At 46.5% G+C, this 27,528-nt stretch overlaps 1 protein-coding gene across 6 annotated transcripts in view; it reads right to left on the bottom strand.

The window, feature by feature from the left end:
* aopep (aminopeptidase O (putative)) overlaps window positions 1-27,528 on the bottom strand; it is a 480,514-nt gene that overhangs the window by 232,827 nt on the left and 220,159 nt on the right. For all 6 annotated transcript variants that reach the window (XM_072516725.1, XM_072516726.1, XM_072516724.1 and 3 more), the window contains 3 exons: window positions 11,771-11,831; window positions 1,168-1,230; window positions 731-826 (listed from right to left, as the gene is read on the bottom strand). In XM_072516725.1, the coding sequence (XP_072372826.1) occupies window positions 731-826; window positions 1,168-1,230; window positions 11,771-11,831 (220 nt within the window). The remainder of the gene's footprint in view (window positions 1-730; window positions 827-1,167; window positions 1,231-11,770; window positions 11,832-27,528) is intronic.

The following is a 27,528-nucleotide window of genomic DNA, read 5'->3' as shown; positions in this document are numbered from 1 at the left end:
GCTTTGTTGGCTTGGGCATGTTCACAGGATTGAAGATGGTCACATACCCAAGGATCTTATGCGTGGCAAGGTAGCTAGAGGCAGACGATCAGTGAGACACCCAAAGCGCGGTTTCAAAGATATTTGCAAACATGACCTGAAAGCCCCAAACATCGATTCTCACATTTTGGAGACACTCACAGAAGAAAGTGGCGACATCATCATGCAACACTGTGATGGTCACTGGTTGCAGTATCTTGACAACAGGCACCAACCGAAAACAATAGCACACATCATATCATGTAGCACTTGCGACAGAAACTGCCTCTCACGATTTGATCTCTTCAGCCATCAGCAAAAGTACACCATATTTAGCTCACCCCATCCCCTATGGATTGGATTTGATTTGCTACATGTCCCTCATCTTACACAGCTGAAAAGATCCACTGACAAAGTACAAGCTACAATCTAATTCATGAAACAACATCAATCGGTTACATCAATTTCAAATTTGCAAACTGTGTCCAAACACTTTGGCTTTAGCAAATTCCAGTCAGCTTTAAATGTTTTTTAATTGAAAAATGTAGGAATAGGAAAGTTGCATATTCAAACTCCTGTTATCTTATGCTTTGCTCGCACCTTCAAGCACATTTTCAGCCTACGAAAAATCCTTTGGAAATAAGCATGAGTGTTTAAACAGAAGTTATGAAGGAAGCTTCAGAATATTTTCCAGTAACCTTTGCATACATACTTCTTTGAAAGTCACCACGTCCTTACAGCTGCGCTTCCTTTTACAGGTGCGTGTGCGTTTTCGGTTATTTTTATTGAACTCGACCCATTTGACGACCTAATGTTAATAATCGTAGTTACTGAAGTAAAACAACACACTTTATCGCATACATATTTTACTATTAAGGCAATATGTTCTTCAGGCTTCCCATGATACTAAATATTCATAACTTATAATTTTAAGACCATGTTAAATGAACTTAGTCCAAAAGTGCAGAATGGCAACTTGTCGAGTGTGTGTCGTATTTCCCCTTGTTATTAACGTCTTCCGAAGCGTTGGTGTATTTTAAAAATAACAATAGGAGCTAAAACGCGGTGTTTGAGATGCATCAAAAGAACTTGCCAAATCTCCGAGTTACAATTTGAGAGCCGCTCGCGCGGAACATCAGCATCCCTCACCTCATCCTGCACTTCATGAACCAGTCGATTCTCTGTCCATTTCAGAGTGCCATCCAAAAGGGGCTAAAGGGAGAAAAATAAATTTGGAATTTCACATTTTCAACCTTCAAGGAACAGGAATTTTAGGTTTTGTCAAAATTAAATCCGCTCACGTCCCTTTTTGATTGCGTTCCACAGTCAGCGAGTACCAGAGCCGGTTTGTAAAAGCGCCATCGTCTTGCTCTGTCCATCATATTGCTCTGTCTTCACTACCACCCTCTCTCTCCCCTCCAGCCCACACCCAACTAGCTCCCTCCCCTACCCCTCCCCACCCCACCCCACCCAAGGCAAATTACCGAGCAACCAACTCGAGGTCGCCTCCAACTGGAACACCGGGAGGTTTACAGCATTGCTAATGATTACCATGCTTTTTTCTCTCTCTCCCCCCGCACTGCTGTAATAAAAGTTCACATTGTTGCTTCCTTCCCATTAGTAGCTGGCGGCTTCTTCCTTGAGCTGGGCAGGATGTGCACGGGCTGGTCCTGCACGTGGCCCGCTGCCCGTGCCGCTCGCGCTCTGTGCGGGGGCGCGAGGGCTCTCCTCCCGCTGACACAACGTCCCAACCGTGCGAGCGGGAGCAGCGCTCACCCCACTGCCAGTCCCCGGGCCACCGTCTAACTCCCTCGGAGCCTCCTGGAGGCGGAGTTCCAAACGCCCGTTCAAAAATAAAGCAGAGTCGCTCGGACGAAATTACAGCTTCTTCCCCGCCCCGCCGTTGTTTCGTGTGTAGGTGGGCGGCGAGTGGGAGCTGGGAATGTGAAAGTGAACTTGATCCAACATTGATCATTCAGCCAGCAAAAGCCTCATTGTCCTTCGGATACCAAACATAACTTATGTACTGCCCCAGCTAACCGCTGCCAGGCTGCACAATAACAGAACACTTGTATTCAGCACTGCCAACATGGCAAGTTAACACAAATACATTAAATACTTTTCCGACTTTGCATTCAAGCGACGAAGTTTAATATTCAATAAAGCGTCCAAACGCGCTGTGCCCACTGAAACGCTAAAACAAAAGCATTCTACTCACTTTAATATATCATTTTGGTTCCAATTAATTTCGCCCAGGTTGCACACTTTACTGTGAAATTACATAGCTTTATGTATATCACCCGTGCTAATCTCTTTGATGAAATATGTTAATAGTTGCTACGTGAAAGTTAAATCAATATATAAACAATATATATATTTATTAACAATAGAGTCAATTGAATCTAATTTATTGTACTGCAGTTTCTCCAACAACAGATTTAGGCAGGGAATTCCAGAGCTTGACAGTTGAAAGCACACGGGCCAATAGTATTTAAAGTTGGCAGTTATCCTGAACAGCCAGACTATCTGGAATAATCTGTTATAAATCAAAGTAAATGCACTTTACCACTCAGTTCATTCCATTTTTTTTGCACTATATTGTATTATGCATATTTGAAATCAAGTCTATCTACAACAATCCTTCCCTGCCCCATGGGCGAAGTTTTACGGCCCTGTCATGGCAGGCATGAGGACAGAAAAAGTGGCAGGCCGCTCAAAAGTCCATTGACTTCAGCAGGCCCAGATAATTCCACCAGCAGAAGGGGCCATGAAATTTCACCCCATGATTCTCTGAGCCATGAGAATCAGACCTGCACAAATTATGCTTTGGCACAACTGGTAGATCCTGAGAGCTCAACTGTAATTGTATCTCATTATGGGATATAACTTCCTTGGGAATGGCAATCAGCATCGGGCTGTCACTCCATATCCACTTACCAGATCCAGATTTTGTCTATCGCTGTCTTACCCAACCTTCCTAACTCAGGCCGACGAGGTCTAGGCAGCACAGGGATCACTGGGCCCAACGTCGCTGTCTAAAAGAATGAGAGTGAAGGAGGACAACCCCCCCCCCCCCTTTGTTACAGCACTAGCTGTCATAAATGAGGTCAGTTTAAAGATCCCACTGAAAATAACAGGCCAGTGAGAAGGTAAATGTTCACGGTATAAGGGTCCTTCCTGTTGATACCCTTACTTCCCCTTTATTTTGTGCCATTATCATTTTGATCCATGGATGTTTAATGGGCATGTATCTTTAAGTCAAGCAGCAGAGAGAATGAGGAATTCAAGAAGTTACAACATAGTATATGGTGCTAGATTTTGAGCAGCAAAACTCAGACTTTGTGGCACCCAAGAGATGAGGTCAGACTCAATTCGATTGGTTAGTTGGTGGCCAATGAATTGTCCAAAAAGCCGTATTTCTGCCCAATAACAGGTGGTGATTGGATCCTGCCTGAGTGGGGTGATTTCCAGAGACCTCAGGAAAGCAGAGTCGGGTCCCTGGACACTCAGGGGAAATTACCTGCTCTCTTTCTCGCTGTTTCTCCCAGAAAAGCTGCTGTGTTCCTGAAACTGCAGAGACCTGAATGAACCTACAGTGAAACCATTACAGACTGGAAAACAGAAATCTCGACCTGAAAGCCTAGTTTGAAGGAAAGTGTGCTAGAAACAACCATCTGAAATAAAGACTCTCAGCTTTTCCTTTTCCTTATTATTTTACCCCCTCTTCCCTCTGTACTTGTCTGCCTTGTGTGTGTAGAAGGTGGGGTGAGTTTCAGTGCGGGGGGGTTAACAATTAGATAACAGTTAACCTGTTTTATTGCTGCATATTTAGTTATTGTTATTAATTAACTTAATTATGTTGAAATTTACAAACCTGTTGACTATAATTATTGGGCAAAGACTTCGGGTATTTTTCTAAGAATTATTGGTTAATCCAATTGTGTCGTACCCAGGTGAATGGGAAGCTTGAATTGACTGCACCCTAGCCCAGGATGTCATAACAAAGGTAAGTGGATGGGATTTGGGAGGTTGGTGGGGGGGGAGACGCCCATCTGTGATGCAGGTGGGTCAGGTCTGGGTAGGGAACACTGTGGCCGCTGGGGGCGGTGAAGGGGATGCTTGGGGTGAGGTGGCTGGTGGGGAGTCATCTACAGGGTTGCAAGTGTGGCGGGAGTCCCATGTGGGTCTGAATATATAAAATAGTTACACAGAAGTTAGAAGTGGTTTTATTTCTTACAACATTTTCTGAGTAACTATTAGCATAACCCTGGCAGAGCTAACCAAAGGTAATGATTTAAATAATTTTGTCGGATGGTACCCAGCACAGTGCAATTGTTCAAGATGTTAGCACTTCTGGACAATTGTGGTGCAAATGCTTATTTGGGAACTTCTGAGAGGAATTCCCCAGCACATCTTTGGCGTACCCCCCCAAAATCTGACACTGGGAAGAAGGGATTTTACTATGTTTTATGAATTCTGCATCACAGAGTAATTGGATGTGCAGCTTCACACAATATGAGCTCCTGATTTGAATTAGGGGGTTGCTAAGTAAAAGTCAGATAAACAGAACTGCTATAGTTCTGTTCAATAATTCTATTTTAATAGAGTAATTTAATTTGCTGGACAGAAGCTGTGATACAGTAATCATAGCATTTTCTGCCTTTTTTAAAAGGACTGCAATAAAGGAACAACAGCATCAAATATAACTTGGTGAACATCGGATAGACTGTGAAGCCTGGAGGCACCAATTTCTAGCGAGGACGAGAAATAAATGAGAGGTAGGGCTAAGCAGACACCAGTTGAATTATCAGTACCAATGCACTAACAATATCTCATTGCATGATACAATAAAAACACTCCACGTATCCTGCTTCATTTTATATCAGCTGGGTTAAACTACAGAACAAATGCTCATTGGCGTTCGTGGAAATTTTTCTCTTACTTAGGAACACCACTAACAATTTGAGGAACACTGACAGAGGCATTGATCTGGTTGTGTTACAGGGCTAATTTTGAACATAACCGTCCTTTATCAGGCGCTAAGTCATGGATAGCCTGGTTTTTCTTTCATCCACAGCTATGTATTTAATCACAATATTCTGCTTTGAACATATTGTTATTGGAATAAACAGACTATATTAAACTATGCTCAGCATGTTCTGGAGTTCCAAATACAGGAAAATATTTTGATAAATGCTGCCAACAGAACAGGCCACACTACTGCTATCTATGGAATGTTCAATGGAAAATACCAATTTCTGAACAGTACCCTGTAAAGCCCAAATAAGTGTGAAATCAATATGCTGTGTGTATCAGATGCAATGGTAATTGCATCTATTACTTCAGTTTCAATAGAGCTGGTTGTAAGTCTCAGGCCAACAGGATTCCATTGAATGAATAAGATGCAACATGACTTTATGCTTTTGGCTTGTGAAAGAGAACTAACAAGATATTAATCTTTTCTTAAATCAGATGGTCAGCAAACATCAGGATCAACATGGCCAAATAAGATGAAATCTCAAAGCATGCCCCAAACAAAACTAGCAAAAGTCAGTATGCGCTGTCTCAATTCATATTTTTCAACAGCATATGTCTTGAGAAATGTCTGGTTGTGCAATCTGACAGCGAATCGCTTCACGGCTCTTGATCCTTATCATGTAGAAAAGCTGTATGGTTATGAAGCCCAGGTAAGAATTATATTACATTGCGCCATGAAGATTATTAAGGCAGGACGGTTGCTAGATTAATGTAAACTAGTCATCTATATAAGAGGCACAGTTTGTTAGAACCACCCATGGCATGGGTAACTCCATAACCTTCAAGGTTTTTACGTTTTAACTTGCTTATTTTTATTTGCATCTTTTCTTTCCTCCTATTCCACTGTCTTTCTTTCTTTCTGTTTCTAATATGAGGAATTCACTTTATTTCTTTCTCTGTCGCATGCAATATCTAGAGATCTTAATATAATGCTTTAGTCAGATCTTGAGTACTGCATCCAGTTATAGAACATAGAACAATACAGCGCAGTACAGGCCCTTCGGCCCACGATGTTGCACCGAAACAAAAGCCATCTAACCTACACTATGCCATTATCATCCATATGTTTATCCAATAAACTTTTAAATGCCCTCAATGTTGGCGAGTTCACTACTGTAGCAGGTAGGGCATTCCACGGCCTCACTACTCTTTGCGTAAAGAACCTACCTCTGACCTCTGTCCTATATCTATTACCCCTCAGTTTAAAGTTATGTCCCCTCGTGCCAGCCATTTCCATCCACGGGAGAAGGCTCTCACTGTCCACCCTATCCAACCCCCTGATCATTTTGTATGCCTCTATTAAGTCTCCTCTTAACCTTCTTCTCTCCAACGAAAACAACCTCAAGTCCATCAGCCTTTCCTCATAAGATTTTCCCTCCATACCAGGCAACATCCTGGTAAATCTCCTCTGCACCCGCTCCAAAGCCTCCACGTCCTTCCTATAATGCGGTGACCAGAACTGTACGCAATACTCCAAATGCGGCCGTACCAGAGTTCTGTACAGCTGCAACATGACCTCCTGACTCCGGAACTCAATCCCTCTACCAATAAAGGCCAACACTCCATAGGCCTTCTTCACAACCCTATCAACCTGGGTGGCAACTTTCAGGGATCTATGTACATCTTAGTTCTGCTTACTAAGATAAAATGACGGTACTCATGAACTGAGGGCATTTAAGCACAGAACAGCCACAAGGCTAATATTTAGTAGCAACGGTCTGAGTTTATCAGTAAATGCTGGAGAAATTTAAACTTTTCAGCTTTGAAAGGAGGCATCAGGGTGATGACCTTAAAGAACTTTATTAAACAAAATGGAAAATGTAATCCAGAAAATTCTTTGAATTTAAATTGTGAAATTCATTCAATAAACCATACATCCTAGCTAATGAAAGGAAAATTTGAGATGGATAATCAGAAAGCTTTCCATGACACAAAGAATGACCAACACATGCAAATGTTCCCCTAGATACAGTAATGGAGATAAAAACCCTAATCATTTAACAACCACTTGGAAGTTGTAATGGTGTACTGGGAATAATTCTAGAATGGGTAAACTAAGATCAGTAAGAATGCCTTCCTCACCTGTAATTGTGGGATGACAAATGAGATGCCACAAAACTGAGGAGAAAATTGACTTCTATTTCCACTTGTGATTATCATCCAATATAACGAACACAGCTGGACAACAGGATGCAAGAATAGGATTTGGCTTGGTAGAATAGAGGGAATAAAGCTCCCCAAATCATCCTTCCCTTACTTTACAGTACTGTTATACAATCAACAATTTCCAACATCCTCACTGAAGTCAATTCCTCCAGCATTGCAACCATGATCATGCAAAATCAGCTCCATTGACCTGGACACTGCATCTGTAGGTTGTCATGTGAGAGTACCTTTAAGAAATGGGTGTTTTTTATAGAATAGAAGTAGTGGGGGTCCCTTTAAGAAATGGGTGTTTATTACTGCAGTGATGTCAGAGTGTGGGTGGAGCTGGGCTGTTTGTCAGCTTTTAGTTTCACGTTGGGCTTGCAGCTACAGGGTGTGTTTAGTTTTGGAGACGCTGCAGTCACAGCAAGATGTGTATGAATCTCTGCAATGTCCATTTGGTGATTTCACGTGGTAACTGTTCTCCATAGTGAAGTTAAACCTGATGTCTTTCTGTACAAAGGGTTCTTTTTGTCTTATGAATGTTAAAAGGAAAGTTTAAGGATTACTTAGGGTGTTGTATTCTTTGGGGGTTGTATTTGAATTGATGGTTGCTAAGGTGTTCACTGTATGTTTTAAAAAGGTTAACTGAGTTCATAGAATAAACATTGTTTTGCTTTAAAAAATACTTTTAGATTTCTGCTATACTACATCTGTAGAGCGGGCCATGTGCTCCCTAACCACAATCTATTAAAAGTTGTGGGTCAGGTGAATTCCATGACACACTTTGGGGTTATCTAAACCCTGGTCCATAACAAGGTCAAGTAATCAATTTCCGAAGCAGATCCTCTTTTTACTTTAGGATGGCACCCGCTTTCAAGGAGGACTGTGAAAGTCACTCTGAAGGCTTTATTGAAAAGGGAAAAAATTTACATTTGTACGTGGGAGGAGCTTGCCACAAACGGTGTGCCCTGAGGCAATGCTTCCTCCAGAAAGCCTCAAAACAGTTGCAAACTGATTGCATAAACTCTGCTGAGGAGTGGCAACAAAAGTGGAAGGGGAGACAGAGAACCTTGGCTTAAGAATCCCCCTTTCCCAGGGCAACTCTTAAAAATAATAATAATATTTATTAGTGTCACAAGTAGGCTTACAATAACACTGCAATGAAGCTACTGTGAAAATTCCTAGTCGCCACACTACGGCGCCTGTTCAGGTACACTGAGGGAGAATTCAGAATGTCCAATTCACCTAACAATTTTTTTTAAACCTTGCTCACTTCTCCTGCTGAAATATGTTTCAGGGTTGTTTGTCAGTAATTCAATTAGCCATTATATCATATGGGGCTCTTGGATTAGGAACAGGAAAGCATTTCTTCACGACTGAGCATCCTCTCCAGGATGCACTCTGTTCATCCCACATGGGGAAAGAGCTAGAAAAGTTGCCCTAAAAATAGTTTGTTCCATCGCTGGCTGGAAAACCGCTCATCTACCTGCGGCCAGAAAATCAAAGTTAAACCTCAATTTTGGAACCTGGAATATATAAACCCTCATGGATAACAAACAAAACAATTGACCGGATTGGAGAACTGCCTTTGTTGTCCATGAAATCGGGCACTTCAACACTGATGTCTCTGCCCTGCAAAAGACCCGAAGAGCAGGCGAAAGGCAGCTGAAGGAATCTGGTGGTGGTTACACCTTCCCCTGGAGACGAAAACACTAGGATTAGCCCAGGACACATGGAATTTGATTTGCCATCAAGAACAAACTCATCCACCGACTCTCAGAGCTCTCTGTCGGCATCAATGGCCATCTCAATACTCTCCATCTACAACTTGTCAAGAACCAGCTGGCAACGGTCATGAGTGCCGACGCCCCAACCCCTGATGCCAATGGTGAGTGCAAAGAAAGCTTCTGCCCCACCCTGGACACCATAATTTCCGTAAGAAGCCCTACATCACCAGGTTAAAGTCCAACAGTTTTGTTTCGAATCACTAGCTTTCGGAGACTGCTCCTTACTCAGGTGAATCTCAGGTGAAGGAGCAGTGCTCCAAAAGCTAGTGATTGAAACAAACCTGTTGGACTTTAACCTGGTGTTGTAAGACTTCTTACTGTGCTCACCCCAGTCCAATGCCCGCATCTCCACATCATGGCTACCATACTCTCCAACATTCTTAGAGATGGTAAGATCATCCTCCTTGGGGACTCTAATGCCAGGGTTGGAATGGACTATCAACTCTGGGAAGGAGCCAAATTGACTTCCGGTAGCAGCCATGGAGTGAGTGGTCGCACACAGGGCAGCTCCGGCTCAAAGTTATTGGTTTGAGCTCTTTTTACCCGAAAGCGGGGTAACTGCGACAGGAAAGTGTAGCTGCAGGTGTGAAGGAGAAGTACCCCGGCAGTGGCATGTCTGCTGGTTACCAGACCCGACAGAAAAGGTTAAATACCTGGCCAAGGAACTGGAGGAGACCTGTGGTGCAGTGGCAATTGGGAAGATGGTGGAGGGGGGGGAAGGGTTTCGCAAGTTGGAAAACCCCAAATGGAGCAGTTGATGCCGTTTATTAGAGAGAAGTTCCACCAGCAGGGAAAGAAGATGCATGAGGATTGGTCGAAGGCCATCGAGGAAGCGGTAGCACCCTTCAAAGGATCGATGGAGAGAGTCGAGAAGTGTCTGGAGGCACAGGGGTCGCAGATCCGGGAGATGGAGAAGGTAATGTCCGATCACAGTGATCGGGTGGTGGCGTTGGAGGCGGAGTGATCGGGTGGTGGCATTGGAGGCGGAGTTCCTGGGGAACTATTACAAGTCGCTAAGGGCAAAGATAGAGGAGCAGGAGAACAGATCCAGAAGGCAGAACCTGCGTATCGTTGACTTACCTGAAGGTGTGGAAGGCACGAGTGCCATGAGATACATCTCAAGGATGCTGGCGGGGCTAGTGGAGGAGGGGGTGCTGGACAGGACCGCGGAGCTGGTTACCACGCACTGGTTCCTGGCAGAAACTGAGAGCAGAGGAGCTGCCACAGGCGGTGTTGTGAGGGTCCATAAGTTTGTGGAGAAGGAAAAGATCCTGCGGTGGGCCAGGGAGAAGAGGAACTGTGAATGGGAGAGGAACAGGAGTCTATCAGGACATTGGAGCGGAGCTGACGTAAGGCACGCCGGGTTCAACAATACTGAAGGTAGATCCGATTTGGGGTATTGTACCCAGCAAAACTGAGGGTGGCTTTTGAAGGCCGGAAGTACTATTTGGAAACCCCAGAGAAGGCCAATGACTTTATCAAAGACCATAAACAGGGACGAACTGAATGTTGATGGGAGATGGAGGAGCATGATGGGAACATGACAAGAGATGGGAAGATGTGGTTATTGTGGAGGGTGGGGGGGCGTTTTCTCGGGTGGGGTAATTTTGCCATTGTGATTGTTTGTTAAGAGTCAACTGCCCCCAACCCCTCCCGCCACTTGAATGAAACACGTCTGATTGCTGTGATTGATTGTCATGCAAAGGAAAAATAAACACTGCTCAAGAGTTCCAGTTTGAATTCTCACAAAATCAAAATTGCAGGAAACTGAATAAATCAACCACGTTTTTGAAATGCACTGTTTAATCTCTTTTTTGCATCAGATTTTGCTCAAATTTAATCGCAAAATTGCATTTTACTTTCAAAGATTAAAAGGTGTTTTGCTCAATCTAAAATAACCACATTAAAAACCCCAAGATAATTGTCATCACTAAATAGGCATATCCTACACTTGCATTCAATCCTTCCTTTTCTGGTTGTTTTTAGCAGTATTATTACTGAACGCTATTGAACAGAATTACACAGAATACGTAGCATATAAAATGACTATTCGGCCAACTGGTCCATGCCAGTTTTTAAACCAAGAGTATGCCCACTCGAACTACCTCTTCTTAGCCCACCTCATCTCCATTGATTCTCTTCTCCTTCAGATAGGCATCAAGCCACCTCAAAAAGGCATCAATATTATCTGCCTCAGCCACTGTCAGCAAGCTCCACATTCTCATCACTTCCTATTTGAAGAGATTCTTCCTTTGTTATTTATTTATGTTAGTGGTTATTTTATATTTATAATCCCCTGTTCTGGTCTCAGGTACAAGTTGACATAGTTTCCCCACATCCAACCTGCCAACCTCCTTCATTATTTTAAAGACCTCCATCAGGTGTCCTCTAAAGTTTTTTTCCAAAGGGTTGCATCCTCTTCACTTTTTCCTAATGGTTGCAATCTCTCTATTCTGGTAACATTTTAATAACCTTTCCTGCACTTTCTCCACTGCTTCAATATCTTTTGTGGTCTATGTAAATTTACCACTGCCCTTCTCCTTTTCCGCAATTATTCATTAATTTGTATAACGGATAGATTTCTTTTGTAAAGTCCTTACGAAATACTAAATTAACTTATATGTTGCTTTTGAATTTACATTCCACAGAATATATTTTCAATGAATTGATTTGCATTCAATCTTTGGTAAATGCCAAAATAGAGTACGTATAAACACAGCATTTATCAATCGAAATACAAGCAGTTTGGTTACTACTAATTGGTACAAAACAGAAATTACCTTTGGTATTCCTGCTACATCCAGCCAGTTTTGATAAATAGCTTCCATGGACAGTCCTCTACTGTGGTGAAAGAAGCAAAAGGAGAAATCTTAGTAAAATGTCAACTGTTATGTATTTTTTTTTAAAGAGTGGGAGAAATTCCTGAATTTTTTACAAGGGAACTTGCTTGATCAGTGATTTTCAGCCCAATGTGGAAGGAAGCAGTGCTGGTTCAAGTTCTGGGGAATGGGTGGGCCAAGTGGAACATTTTCCTGTTCTGAAGACGAGTTTTTCCTGCACTTTATGTTTATATTTATGTTTCGGGAGGAACATTTGGGAAACAGTTATCACAATATTACATTTAGAATGTCTCGCACAGGATTTTAAAAAAATCAAATGTGAACGTACTGAACTGGAGAAGGGAAAACTTTATTGATTTGAAAGAGTACCTCGCCTGTTGGACTGGCATCAGAGATAGCAGATAAAATTGTAAAGGAGCAATGCAAGGTCTTCTAAGCAATGCCAGTTCAGGTACAGACTAGTCATATTCCCACAATGGGTAAAGGAATGGCATCCAAAACCTACACTCTCTGGATGACTAAAGATATAGAATGGGATTTACCGACCACCCCGACGCATGCTTTTTGGCGGGGAGACGGCCCGCCAGCGGGATCTAACGGTCCCGCAGTTGTTAACAGAACTTCCCATAGACAGTACCCCTCGTCACCGGGAAATCCATGCACCGGCGTGGGACTGGAATTTCCCGCCGGCACGAACAGCCGGTAAATCACACCTATAGGTTTTTTTAAAAATAAAGCAGTTATATGATAAATGTCAGGTTCATAATCCTGCAGAGAACAATGTCAGCTTTCACATCACAGCTCCTTCCTCAGGTGAATGAGGAATTCACCTGAGGGAGGAGCTGCGCCCCATAGCGAGCGATTCGAAACAAACTGGTTGGACATTAACCTTGTGTTATAAGGCTTCTTACTATAAAAGGGTAGCAAGAGAAAAGGTGGGCCCAAAAAGGAGACCTTCTTGTAGATGCTGAAGCCATGAGTAAGGTATTCAATGTGTGTTCTGTATTTGTCTACCCCAAAGAAGGGGACACCTCTGATGACACAGTAATAGAGCTAGTAGAGAAATTTGATAGGATAAAAATAAAGAGGGACTTAAAAAGTTGGCAACACTCAAAAGTAGAAACGTCACCTGATCTGGATAGGATGCATTCCGATAGGAAGCAAGGGTGGAAATTGCAGAGGACCTGGCCATAATCTTCCAATCCTTCTTAGCTATGCCAGAAAACTATATTATTGTGTTGTTGGGTTGGAGTTGTTCCAATAAATTATTTGAGACTGTTGGCTCCAAAATACTCTCAACTTATTGTAACCTATTTCCAGTTATGAGATCAGCCTAATCTAGCTCTGAACATGTTTACTACCCACAAGTCCCAGATCACATGAGTGTATGTCACTTCTTTCCATGGCATTGATGGGGTGGTAAATAAGTGGTAAATAGTGAGCAAGATAGCCTTTGATTAATGGAGGATATGGACAGGCTGGTCAGATGGACTGATAAGTGGCAAATAGAATTCAATCTCGATAAGTGTGAGGTGATGCACTTGGACAGGACAAAGAAGGCAAGGGAATACATGATAAACGGCAGGACCCTGGGAAGCACCGAGGATCAGAGGGACCTTGGTGTGCATGTACATTGGTCCCTTAAGGTAGTAGAGTAGGTGGATACAGTGGTTAAGAAGGCATTTGGTATACTTGCCTTTAAGGTAAGGGCAGGACGTTCAGAGGGGATGTGAGGAAAACAAATTTACCCAGAGGGGGGTGAGAGTTTGGCTGCCTGAAAGGATGGTGGAGGCAGAGATCCACATAGCATTTAAGAAGTATTTAGAGAGACTTCCGGGTGCGGCGATGACCAGCTGAGTCGCACGTTTCGGCAGCTCCCTGTGAAACGGACTTTTGGGCTCTTGATAGGAGCCCCAACGGCAATTTTAACGGCTGAAAACACCGTGCGGTAAACCAGAAGGGTGTTCCCCCTGGACACGGATGGAAAAAGGAGAGGAAAGTGGCCGGATTGCAGCGGATCCTTTGGAACAACGGCAAGGAAGGCAAGCAGAAACCAAGATGGCGTCGGAAGGTGGCAGTTTCATATGGGGCCCTGAACAACAAGAGTTTTTGAAACGCTGCGTGGAGGAGATAAAAAAGGAAATGAAGAAAGAGTTGTTGGCCCCGATATTACAGGCGATTGAAGGGCTGAAAGAGGAACAAAAGACCCAGGAGCAGGAGCTTCGGGTCGTGAAGGCGAAAGCAGCAGAGAATGAAAACGACATACAGGGCCTGGTGGTGAAGTCGGAGATACAGGAGGCACACCAGAAACGATCTGTGGAGAGGTTGGAGGCACTGGAAAATAACGCAAGGAGGAACAACTTGAGGATTCTTGGCCTTCCTGAAGGTGTGGAGGGGGCGGACGTCGGGGCATATGTGAGCACGATGCTGCACTCGTTAATGGGAGTGGAGGCCCCGACGGGTCCGTTGGAGGTGGAGGGAGCATACCGAGTTATGGTGCGAGGACCGAGAGCAGGAGAAGCTCCCAGAGCCATAGTGGTGAGATTTCTCCGTTTTAAGGATAGAGAAATGGTCCTTAGATGGGCGAAGAAAACTCGGTGTAGCAAATGGGAGAACGCGGTGATCCGCGTCTATCAAGATTGGAGTGCGGAGGTGGCGAGAAGGAGGGCGAGCTTTAATCGGGCCAAAGCGGTACTTCACAAAAAAAAGATAAAGTTTGGAATGCTGCAACCGGCAAGACTGTGGGTCACATATCAAGGGAGGCACCACTACTTTGAGACGGCGGATGAAGCGTGGACTTTTATTGTAGAAGAAAAATTGGAATGATTGGACTACGAAAATGAACGTTTGGACAAAGTGGTGGGACGAGTGGGGGGGGGGGGGGGCGAAGAGGGATTGTATGATTAATCCTGCGGTATGGTAACTTTTCTTTCTCCCACAGGTGGTGATGGGGGGAGGTGGGGAGGGAGAGGAGATGGGGCGTTGGCCATGGGAGGCGGGGCCGAGGGAGAGGCGCGGGCTTGGTTCCCGCGCTATGATAATTATGGCGGGAATAGAGAAGCAGGAAGGAGGGGGCACCGCACGGGGCGAGCCGTGATCACGGGGGGAAGCCGAGGTCAGCCAGAGTTTGCTGACTTCTGGGAGCAACATGGGGGGAGTAATTACGCTAGCGGGGGGTCTAGCGGGGGGGGGGGGGGGGGGGAGGGGGGAATTACTGGGTTGCTGCTGCTGGGGAAAGGGGGGAGTGGGTGCGGGAAAGGATGGGCGGGGGGGCACCGTCTGGGAGAAATACAGCCGCGTGGGAACTGGGCGAGAAGCTGGAAAAAGATGATGGCTAACCGGCAAGGGGGGGGGGGGGGGGAAGCCCCCCAACTCGGCTGATCACGTGGAACGTGAGGGGGCTTAACGGGCCGATAAAGAGGGCACGAGTACTCGCACACCTTAAGAAACTTAAAGCAGATGTGGTCATGTTACAGGAAACGCACCTGAAACTGATAGATCAGGTTAGGTTGCGCAAAGGATGGGTAGGGCAGGTGTTCCATTCGGGGCTGGATGCGAAAAACAGGGGGGTGGCTATATTAGTGGGGAAGCGGGTAATGTTCGAGGCAAAGACTATAGTGGCGGATAACGGGGGCAGATACGTGATGGTGAGTGGCAAATTACAGGGAGAGATGGTGGTGTTGGTAAACGTGTATGCCCCGAATTGGGACGATGCCAATTTTATGAGGCGAATGCTAGGACGCATCCCAGACCTAGAGACCGGAAAGCTGATAATGGGGGGAGACTTTAACACGGTGTTGGAACCAAGGCTGGATAGGTCGAAGTCCAGGACTGGTAGGAGGCCGGCAGCAGCCAAGGTGCTTAAGGATTTTATGGAGCAGATGGGAGGGGTGGACCCGTGGAGATTCAGTAGACCTAGGAGTAAGGAGTTCTCGTTTTTCTCCTATGTCCATAAAGTCTATTCACGCATAGACTTTTTTGTGTTGGGTAGGGCATTGATCCCGAGGGTGAGGGGAACGGAATATACGGCTATAGCCATTTCGGATCATGCCCCACACTGGGTAGACTTGGAGATAGGGGAGGAAACAAGAGGGCGTCCACCCTGGAGAATGGATATGGGACTAATGGCGGATGAGGGGGTGTGCTTAAGGGTGAGGGGATGCATTGAAAAGTACTTGGAACTCAATGACAATGGGGAGGTTCAGGTGGGAGTGGTCTGGGAGGCGTTGAAGGCGGTGGTTAGGGGGGAGCTGATATCAATAAGGACACATAAAGGGAAGCAGGAGAGTAAGGAACGGGAGCGGTTGTTGCAAGAACTTTTGAGGGTGGACAGACAGTATGCGGAAGCACCGGAGGAGGGACTGTATAGGGAAAGGCAAAGGCTGCATGTGGAATTTGACTTGCTGACCACAGGCACTGCAGAGGCACAATGGAGGAAGGCGCAGGGTGTACAGTATGAATATGGAGAGAAGGCGAGCAGATTGCTGGCACACCAATTGAGGAAAAGGGGAGCAGCGAGGGAAATAGGGGGGGTGAGAGACGAAGATGGAGAGACGGAGCGGGGAGCGGAGAGAGTGAATGAAGTGTTCAAGACATTTTATAAAAAATTGTATGAAGCTCAACCCCCGGATGGGAGGGAGAGAATGATGGAGTTTTTGGATCGGCTGGAAATTCCCAAGGTGGAAGAGCAGGAAAGGATGGGATTGGGAGCACAGATCACGGTAGAAGAAGTGGTGAAAGGAATTAGGAACATGCAGACGGGAAAGGCCCCGGGACCGGACGGATTCCCAGTTGAATTTTACAGAAAATATTTGGACTTGCTCGCCCCGCTACTGACGAGGACCTTCAACGAGGCAAAGGAAAGGGGACAACTGCCCCCGACTATGTCAGAAGCAACGATATCGCTTCTTTTAAAGAAGGAAAAGGATCCGCTACAATGCGGGTCCTACAGACCAATCTCCCTCCTCAATGTAGATGCCAAGGTCTTGGCCAAGGTAATGGCAATGAGAATAGAGGAATGTGTCCCGGGGGTGGTTCATGAGGACCAAACTGGGTTTGTGAAGGGGAGACAGCTGAACACGAACATACGGAGGTTGTTAGGCGTAATGATGATGGCCCCACCAGAGGGTGAAACGGAGATAGTAGTGGCGATGGATGCCGAGAAAGCATTTGATAGAGTGGAGTGGGATTATCTGTGGGAGGTGTTGAGGAGATTTGGGTTCGGAGAGGGGTATGTTAGATGGGTGCAGCTGTTGTATAGGGCCCCAGTGGCGAGTGTGGTCACGAATGGACGGGGATCGGCATATTTTCGGCTCCACAGAGGGACAAGGCAGGGATGTCCTCTGTCCCCATTACTGTTTGCACTGGCGATTGAGCCCCTGGCGATAGCGCTGAGAGGTTCCAAGGGATGGAGGGGAATACTTAGGGGAGAAGAACACCGGGTATCTTTATATGCGGATGATCTGCTACTATATGTGGCGGATCCAGCGGAGGGGATGCCAGAAATAATGCGGATACTTGGGGAGTTTGGGGATTTTTCAGGGTATAAATTGAACATGGGAAAGAGTGAGCTGTTTGTGGTGCATCCAGGGGAGCAGAGTAGAGAAATAGAAGACCTACCGTTGAGGAAGGTAACAAGAGACTTTCGTTACCTGGGGATCCAGATAGCTAAGAATTGGGGCACATTGCACAGGCTAAATTTGACGCGGTTGGTGGAACAGATGGAGGAAGATTTTAAGAGATGGGACATGGTAGCATTGTCAATGGCAGGGAGGGTGCAGGCAGTTAAGATGGTGGTCCTCCCGAGATTCCTTTTTGTGTTTCAGTGTCTCCCGGTGGTGATCACGAAGGCTTTTTTCAAAAGGATAGAAAAGAGTATTATGGGTTTTGTTTGGGCCGGGAAGACTCCGAGAGTGAGGAAGGGATTCTTACAGCGTAGTAGGGATAGGGGGGGGCTGGCACTACCGAGCCTAAGTGAGTATTATTGGGCCGCTAATATTTCAATGGTGAGTAAGTGGATGGGAGAGGAGGAAGGAGCGGCGTGGAAGAGATTAGAGAGGGCGTCCTGTAGGGGGACCAGCCTGCAGGCTATGGTGACAGCCCCATTGCCGTTCTCACCAAGGAACTATACCACGAGTCCGGTGGTGGTAGCTACACTGAAGATTTGGGGACAGTGGAGACGACATAGGGGAAAGACCGGAGCACTGGGGGGGTCCCCGATAAGAAACAACCATAGGTTTGCCCCGGGGGGAATGGATGGGGGATATGGAATGTGGCAAAGAGCAGGTATAACGCAATTGAAAGATCTATTTGTGGATGGGAAGTTTGCGAGTCTGGGAGCGCTGACCGAGAAATATGGGTTGCCCCAAGGGAATGCATTCAGGTACATGCAATTGAGGGCTTTTGCGAGGCAGCAGGTGAGGGAATTCCCGCAGCTCCCGACACAAGAGGTGCAGGACAGAGTCATCTCAAAGAAATGGGTGGGGGACGGTAAGGTGTCGGATATATATAGGGAAATGAGAGACGAAGGGGAGACTATGATGGACGAACTAAAAGGGAAATGGGAAGAAGAGCTAGGGGAGGAGATTGAGGAGGGGATGTGGGCAGATGCCCTAAACAGGGTAAACTCGTCGTCCTCGTGCGCCAGGCTAAGCCTGATTCAGTTTAAGGTATTACACAGGGCACATATGACTGGAACACGGCTCAGTAAATTTTTTGGGGTGGAGGATAGGTGTGCGAGGTGCTCGAGAAGCCCAGCGAATCATACCCATATGTTTTGGTCATGCCCAGCACTACAGGGGTTTTGGATGGGGTGACAAAGGTGCTTTCGAAAGTAGTAGGAGTCCGGGTCGAACCAAGCTGGGGGTTGGCTATATTTGGGGTTGCACAAGAGCCGGGAGTGCAGGAGGCGAAAGAGGCCGATGTTTTGGCCTTTGCGTCCCTAGTAGCCCGGCGCAGAATATTACTAATGTGGAAAGAAGCCAAGCCCCCGGGGGTGGAGACCTGGATAAATGATATGGCGGGGTTCATAAAGTTAGAGCGGATTAAGTTCGTCCTAAGGGGGTCGGCTCAAGGGTTTACAAGGCGGTGGCAACCGTTCGTCGAATATCTTGCGGAAAGATAGATAGGGGAGAACAAAGAAGGCAGCAGCAGCAGCCCAGAACTTGGGGGGTGGGGGGTGTGGCCTGAGACAAGGCAGTTGCCAATTAGGGCTAGTTTTTATTTTTGTTATTTAATATTTATTTATTTGTTGTTGTTTTCTTTTGTTCTTGTTTAAATAAAAAAGGTCATTATTATCTGTATTGTTATAATGTTGTGTAAAGGATGCACAATGTACTGTGTTGGTTGACCAAAAATTTTCAATAAAATATTATTTTAAAAAAAAAAGAAGTATTTAGATATGCACTTGCAATTCCAAGTGCTGGAAAATGGGATTAGAATAGTTAGGTGGTTGTTTTTGGTTGGCACAGATGCAATGGACCGAAGGGCCTTTTCTGTGCTGTATGACTCTATGATATCACAGACTGCTACAGGTAATCCTTAGTGAGACCTGGTCTAACATGTAGTCCTTACACTACAAGGACAGAAGGATTTCAAATGTTACACCCCCATTCAAAAAAAAGGGAAGGTAAATCCAACAACTGCTGACTGCTCAGCCAAACATCATTGTTGGGAAATTTTGAGAGACACCAATCTCGGGAAAATAAATTGCTACTTGGTTAAATATGGGTTAATAAACAAAAGTCATATTTGTTGAAGACAAATCATATTAGATTAACATGATTGAGTACTTTGATGAAATTATGGAATGGGTGATTAAAGTATTGTTGTGAATACGTCCTTTCAAAAGACATTGATAAGTTATATAAACAAACTTGATAGCAAAATTGAAGCCCATGAGGTTTAAAGGGACAGTGGTTGCATGTGTTCAAAATTTGCTACGGGACAGAAAACAAAGAGAGGTGGTGAATGGTTACTCATCAGTTTGGAGGTAAATATGCAGTTCCGTCCCTCAGAGATTAATATTGGGACCATTACATTGGCCCCTGAAAATGTACAGCGATACAGCTGGTCTGCACCCAAAAGATCCAGTGCAAGCCATTCACAAGTTGTTCCTTTTAAGATATTAAGTGTGTGCGACTGGACTTCCGGTAGCGGCATGGAGGGAGAGGTCGTATACGAGATAGCTCCCGACGGGGTTCTTGATTTTCAGCCTTTTTTGCCCCTTTTCTGGGGTTATTTTTTTTTCAAAAATTCCTATCTACTAGATAACATAAGGTGCCCACATTAAAAAGATGTCAAGAATGGCCAGGGGAAAGAAACCTACAAATAGAACTTCGGCAACGGATTCGGCGACTTCACAAGGGTCCTCGGTGGAGCACACGGAGCTTCTGTGACTCCGATCACAGCCGACATGCTTGCTGGTGTACGAGCGACAGAATTCGAGTAACAGTTCGAGAAGCATTTGAGAGTTATGTGTGGTGGGTGATCTTCGGAAGTCGATCGAGGTGGCTGTGGGTCCCATAAGGTTAAAGGTGGAGAAAACCTCCAAGAAGGTAAAGGAGTGATTCAGGGCGTGGAAACAGCTTGGTCAAAGCATGACAAGTAAATTGCCTCGGTTTTTTTTTTAATAAACTGTTTTATTGAGGTATTTTTGGCATATAAAACAATGACATTGTATAGTACTGTACAAAAAAAAAGAAAAGCAAATAACGTATAGTACAAACCACAACTCCATTCTCGCAAGGACCTGCCTAAACCACCCCCTACTCTACTCTACCCTAGCCCCTCCCCCCTGCTGACGGTTAATTCTCCGCAAAGAAGTCAATGAATGGCTACCACCTCCGGGTGAACCCCGATAGCGAACCTCTCAAGGCAAACTTAACTTTCACTAGACCGAGAAAGCTCGCCATGTCCGATAGCCATACTTCAGTCTTCGGGGGCCTTGAGTACCTCCATGCCAACAGTATTCGTTGCCGGGCTACCCGGGAAGCAAAGGCCAAGACGTCGGCCTCCTTCTCCTCCTGGACTCCCGGGTCCTCCGACACCCCAAAGATTGCCACCTCAGGACTCATTACCACCCCAGCACCTACCTCTCCTTTCGATACTACCCTGTTCTGCCTCCCCTTTGGCGGGAGGCGTGGGAAGGACAGCAGCAGCCTGCGCACGAAATCCCGCACCTGCAAGTATCTAAAGTCATTCCCTCCCGCCAGCCCAAACTTCTCCAACGCCCTCATGCTCGGGAAGCTCCCTTCCAAGAACAGAACGCCCACCCTCGCAATTCCCGCCCTCCACCACAGTCGATACCCACCATCCATGTTCCCCGGGGCAAATCGGTGATTGCCGCAGATTGGGGTCCACACCGATGCTCTCACTTCCCCTAATGCCTCCTCCACTGGCCCCAGATCCGAAGAGCCGCTACCACTATAGGGCTGGTGGAGTACCTCGCCGGCAGGAGCGGCAGAGGCGCCGTAACCAGGGCTGCCAAACTGGTACCCCTGCACGAAGCAGCCCCCATCAGCTCCCAAACCGACCCCGTACCCACCATCCATTTCCTTATCATCGCTATGTTGGCCGCCCAGTAGTAATTGCTGAAGTTCTGCAACGCCAACCCCCCTTCTCCTCTGTTCCTTTCGAGCATCACCTTCCTTCCCCGCCCAGACAAATCCCAGGATAATTTTATTCAGCCTCTTGAAGAAGGACCGCGGGATGAAAACGAGGAGACACTGAAATATGAACAGGAATCCCGGGAGAATCGTCACCTTAACAGTCTGCACCGTCCCTGCTAGTGACAGCGAGAGCGCATCCCAACTCCGAACCTCTTCCCTCACTCGTTCCACCAGTCAGGACAGGTTGAGCTTATGCAACCTGCCCCATTCCCTTGCCACCTGTATCCCCAAGTATCTGAAGCTTTCTCTGACCAGCCTGAATGGCAACCCCTTCAGCCTACTCTCCTGCCCCCTCGCCTGAATTACGAACAACTCCATCTTAGCCACGTTCAGTTTATATCCTAAAAACCGGCCAAATTCCCTCAGGTGTTCCATGATACCGTCCATCTCCGCCATTGGGTCCGATACGTATAACAGCAGGTCATCCGCGTATAACGTGACTTTATGTTCCACTCCCCCCCGGACCAGCCCTTTCCAGTCCCTTGAAGCTCTCAGAGCAATTACCGGGGGCTCCATGGCCAGCGCGAACAACAGTGAGGAGAGAGGGAAACCCTGTCTTGTCACGAGGTGTAGTCTGAAATAATCTGATGTTGTCCTGTTCGTCCTTACACTAGCCTCTGGGGCCTGATATATCAGCCTAACCCAGTCAATGAACCCCTCCCCGAACCCAAACCGTCCCAGCATCTGCCACAGATAGTCCACTCGACCCAGTCAAAAGCCTTTTCCGCATCCATAGCTACCCCTATCTCTGCCTCCCTGCTCTCCGGGGGCATCATAATCATATTAAGCAGCCTTCTTAGATTGGCCACCAGTTGCCTGCCCTTTACGAACCCGGTTTGGTCCTCCGCAATTACGTCCGGTACACAGTCCTCAATTCTAGTCGCCAAGATCTTGGCCAGTAATTTAGCGTCTACGTTGATCAAAGAGATCGGCCTGTAAGACCCACACGCCTCCGGGTCTTTATCCCGTTTCAGAATAAGCGAAATACAGGCCTGCGACATCGTCGGGGGTAGAACCCCTCTGTCTCTTGCCTCATTAAAAACCCTGACCAGCACCGGCCCCACTATCTCGGCAAACTTTTTATAAAACTCCACCGGATACCCATCCGGCCCCGGGGTTTTACCTGCAGCCTCTGTCATTTCCTGAGTAACTCTGGCCTCGGGGACCCCGCGTAGCTCCTGTCCGTCCGTAAAATTTCCTTAACCAGTCGGTCTGTTTCTGCCCTATCTGTCCTGTCCCTACGAGCTCGGATTGAAATCAGCTCCCCTCTCGCCACTGCCTTCAGTGCCTCCCAGAGCACCGCTGCTGAGACTTCTCCGGTATCATTTACCTGCAGGTAATTCTGCATCCATCTCCTGAGTCTCTCTCACACTGCCTCGTCCGCTAGCAATCCAACTTCCAGCCTCCATTGTGGGCACTGAAAGCTATCCTTGCAAATCTGTAGATCTACCCAGTGTGGAGCATGGGCCGATATCGCAATTGCCGAATATTCTGCCCCCACCATCCCAGCCAACAAGTCCCTACTCATGACAAAGAAATCAATTCGGGAATACACCTCGTGTACATGGGAGTAGTACGAAAACTCCCTCGCCAATGGCCAGCTAAATCTCCATGGATCAGCTCCCCCATTTGCTCCATGAACCCTCTCAGTTCCTTTGCCATCGCTGGCAACTTGCCCGTTTTTGAACACGACCGATCCAGGCTCGGGTCCAGGACTGTGTTAAAGTCCCCACCCATGATCAGTTTGCGCGAGTCCAAGTCGGGGATCTTCCCTAGCAACCTCCTGATAAAATCCACATCGTCCCAATTAGGGGCATACACACTAACCAAGACTACTCTCACCCCTTCGAGCTTACCCCTAACCATAACAAATCTGCCGCCCCCATCCGTAACTGTACCCTCCGCCTCAAATTGAACCGTTTATTAATCAAGATCGCAACCCGCCCTAGTCTTTGTGTCAAGCCCCGAATGAAAGCCCTGACTAACCCAGCCCTTCCTTAGCTAACCTGGTCTGCCACTTTCAGGTGAGTCTCCTGCAGCATGACTACGTCGCGCATCCTCTGACCTGCTTCCACCCATGACCTCCCCACTGTTGCCATGTCCAATTTCCATCCTCATCAGCAGATCAACTCCCCCCTTCCCCCCCTTAGCAACACCATCCTACCACCTAACCCCTGCTCTAATCTAACTATATCATAGATTATCATAGAATTTACAGTGCAGAAGGAGGCCATTCGGCCCATCGAGTCTGCACCGGCTCTTGTAAAGAGCACCCTACCCAAGGTCAACACCTCCACCCTATCCCCATAACCCCACCCAACACTAAGGGCAATTTTGGACACTAAGGGCAATTTATCATGGCCAATCCACCTAACCTGCACATCTTTGGACTGTGGGAGGAAACCGGAGCACCCGGAGGAAACCCACGCACACACGGGGAGGATGTGCAGATTCCGCACAGACAGCGACCCAAGCCGGAATTGAACCTGGGACCCTGGAGCTGTGAAGCAATTGTGCTATCCACAATGCTACCGTGCTGGGCAATTATGAACACCCCCCTACCTGGCTTCCGTTGACTAGCCCACCCAGCTAGCCTGGTGGCTCCCAGCTTCGGCGCCAGCACGTCTCTCACCCATTGTTCCCTGGCACCCCTCCCCCCCCGGCCCATCCATACCACTTCCCCAAACCAGTCCTGCTTAAACAAATACTCTATACAAGTCAGAAACATCCCCAACAATAGTGCAATTTAAATCAAACAATTAGAGATAAGAAGTACCAGGCACTCTCAGCCCTTCCCCTCCAAACACAGAAAAAGATTGCAAAAAATTCCCCCGAATTTTTACGAAACAAGGTAGGGGAACTGGCAGCATGGGTTGGTACCTGGGACTTCGATGTTGTGGCCATTTCGGAGACATGGATAGAGCAGGGACAGGAATGGATGTTGCAGGTTCCGGGGTTTAGGTGTTTTAGTAAGCTCAGAGAAGGAGGCAAAAGAGGGGGAGGTGTGGCGCTGCTAGTCAAGAGCAGTATTACGGTGGCGGAGAGGATGCTAGATGGGGACTCTTCTTCCGAGGTAGTATGGGCTGAAGTTAGAAACAGGAAAGGAGAGGTCACCCTGTTGGGAGTTTTTTATAGGCCTCCTAATAGTTCTAGGGATGTAGAGGAAAGGATGGCGAAGATGATTCTGGATATGAGCGAAAGTAACAGGGTAGTTATTATGGGAGACTTTAACTTTCCAAATATTGACTGGAAAAGATATAGTTCGAGTACAATAGATGGGTCGTTTTTTGTACAGTGTGTGCAGGAGGGTTTCCTGAAACAATATGTTGACAGGCCAACAAGAGGCGAGGCCACGTTGGATTTGGTTTTGGGTAATGAACCAGGCCAGGTGTTGGATTTGGAGGTAGGAGAGCACTTTGGGGACAGTGACCACAATTCGGTGACGTTTACGTTAATGATGGAAAGGGATAAGTATACACCGCAGGGCAAGAGTTATAGCTGGGAGAAGGGCAATTATGATGCCATTAGACGTGACTTGGGGGGGATAAGGTGGAGAAGTAGGCTGCAAGTGTTGGGCACACTGGATAAGTGGGGCTTGTTCAAGGATCAGCTACTGCGTGTTCTTGATAAGTATGTACCGGTCAGACAGGGAGGAAGGCGTCGAGCGAGGGAACCGTGGTTTACCAAGGAAGTGGAATCTCTTGTTAAGAGGAAGAAGGAGGCCTATGTGACGATGAAGTGTGAAGTTTTGGTTGGGGCGATGGATAGTTACAAGGTAGCGAGGAAGGATCTAAAGAGAGAGCTAAGACGAGCAAGGAGGGGACATGAGAAGTATTTGGCAGGAAGGATCAAGGAAAACCCAAAAGCTTTCTATAGGTATGTCAGGAATAAGCGAATGACTAGGGAAAGAGTAGGACCAGTCAAGGACAGGGATGGGAAATTGTGTGTGGAGTCTGAAGAGATAGGCGAGATACTAAATGAATATTTTTCGTCAGTATTCACTCAGGAAAAAGATAATGTTGTGGAGGAGAATGCTGAGCCCCAGGCTAATAGAATAGATGGCATTGAGGTACGTAGGGAAGAGGTGTTGGCAATTCTGGTCAAGCTGAAAATAGATAAGTCTCCGGGACCTGATGGGATTTATCCTAGGATTCTCTGGGAGGCCAGGGAAGAGATTGCTGGACCTTTGGCTTTGATTTTTATGTCATCATTGGCTACAGGAATAGTGCCAGAGGACTGGAGGACAGCAAATGTGGTCCCTTTGTTCAAAAAGGGGAGCAGTGACAACCCCGGCAACTATAGACCGGTGAGCCTCACGTCTGTAGTGGGTAAAGTCTTGGAGGGGATTATAAGAGACAAGATTTATAATCATCTAGATAGGAATAATATGATCAGGGATAGTCAGCATGGCTTTGTGAAGGGTAGGTCATGCCTCACAAACCTTATTGAGTTCTTTGAGAAGGTGACTGAACAGGTAGACGAGGGTAGAGCAGTTGATGTGGTGTATATGGATTTCAGCAAAGCGTTTGATAAGGTTCCCCACGGTAGGCTATTGCAAAAAATACGGAGGCTGGGGATTGAGGGTGATTTAGAGATGTGGATCAGAAATTGGCTAGCTGAAAGAAGACAGAGGGTGGTGGTTGATGGGAAATGTTCAGAATGGAGTACAGTCACAAGTGGAGTACCACAAGGATCTGTTCTGGGGCCGTTGCTGTTTGTCATTTTTATCAATGACCTAGAGGAAGGCGCAGAAGGGTGGGTGAGTAAATTTGCAGACGATACTAAAGTCGGTGGTGTTGTCGATAGTGTGGAAGGATGTAGCAGGTTACAGAGGGATATAGATAAGCTGCAGAGCTGGGCTGAGAGGTGGCAAATGGAGTTTAATGTAGAGAAGTGTGAGGTGATTCACTTTGGAAGGAATAACAGGAATGCGGAATATTTGGCTAATGGTAAAGTTCTTGAAAGTGTGGATGAGCAGAGGGATCTAGGTGTCCATGTACATAGATCCCTGAAAGTTGCCACCCAGGTTGATAGGGTTGTGAAGAAGACCTATGGAGTGTTGGCCTTTATTGGTAGAGGGATTGAGTTCCGGAGTCGGGAGGTCATGTTGCAGCTGTACAGAACTCTGGTACGGCCGCATTTGGAGTATTGCGTACAGTTCTGGTCACCGCACTATAGGAAGGACGTGGAGGCTTTGGAGCGGGTGCAGAGGAGATTTACCAGGATGTTGCCTGGTATGGAGGGAAAATCTTATGAGGAAAGGCTGATGGACTTGAGGTTGTTTTCGTTGGAGAGAAGAAGGTTAAGAGGAGACTTAATAGAGGCATACAAAATGATCAGGGGGTTGGATAGGGTGGACAGTGAGAGCCTTCTCCCGCGGATGGATATGGCTGGCACGAGGGGACATAACTTTAAACTGAGGGGTAATAGATATAGGACAGAGGTCAGAGGTAGGTTCTTTACGCAAAGAGTAGTGAGGCCGTGGAATGCCCTACCTGCTACAGTAGTGAACTCGCCAACATTGAGGGCATTTAAAAGTTTATTGGATAAACATATGGATGATAATGGCATAGTGGAGGTTAGATGGCTTTTGTTTCGGTGCAACATCGTGGGCCGAAGGGCCTGTACTGCGCTGTATTGTTCTATGTTCTATGAAACCCCCATCATAACCGCACCTTTTTAACTATTTTCTTTTTTATATTTTCCCCCTACCAAAACTCCAGCCAAACAAGTAACCCAAAAAGGAAACATTCAAGGAAACCACAAAAAAGAACAAGAAAAACACATCGCAACCAAAATACATCCACCTAAAAAGGTCGAAAAAATGAAAAGAACGGACCCAAGCATGCAGGCATCTCTCACAGCGAGAGAGAAACAAAATAGACTTAAAAGTTCTTCCATGAGTCCAAGAGTCCTCAGCTCAGGGCCAGCCCTTGCTTCTTAACAAAGTCCATCGCCTCCTCGGGTTCCTCGAAATAGTGGTGCTGACTCTCATACATAACCCACAGTCGCGCCGGAAAAAGCAGCCCG

Source organism: Scyliorhinus torazame, chromosome 9, assembly GCF_047496885.1.
Source record: "Scyliorhinus torazame isolate Kashiwa2021f chromosome 9, sScyTor2.1, whole genome shotgun sequence".
Taxonomy (NCBI): Eukaryota; Metazoa; Chordata; class Chondrichthyes; order Carcharhiniformes; family Scyliorhinidae; genus Scyliorhinus; species Scyliorhinus torazame.
The sequence above is the reverse complement of the archived record's forward strand: the minus strand, read 5'-3'. Positions and strand labels throughout refer to the sequence as shown.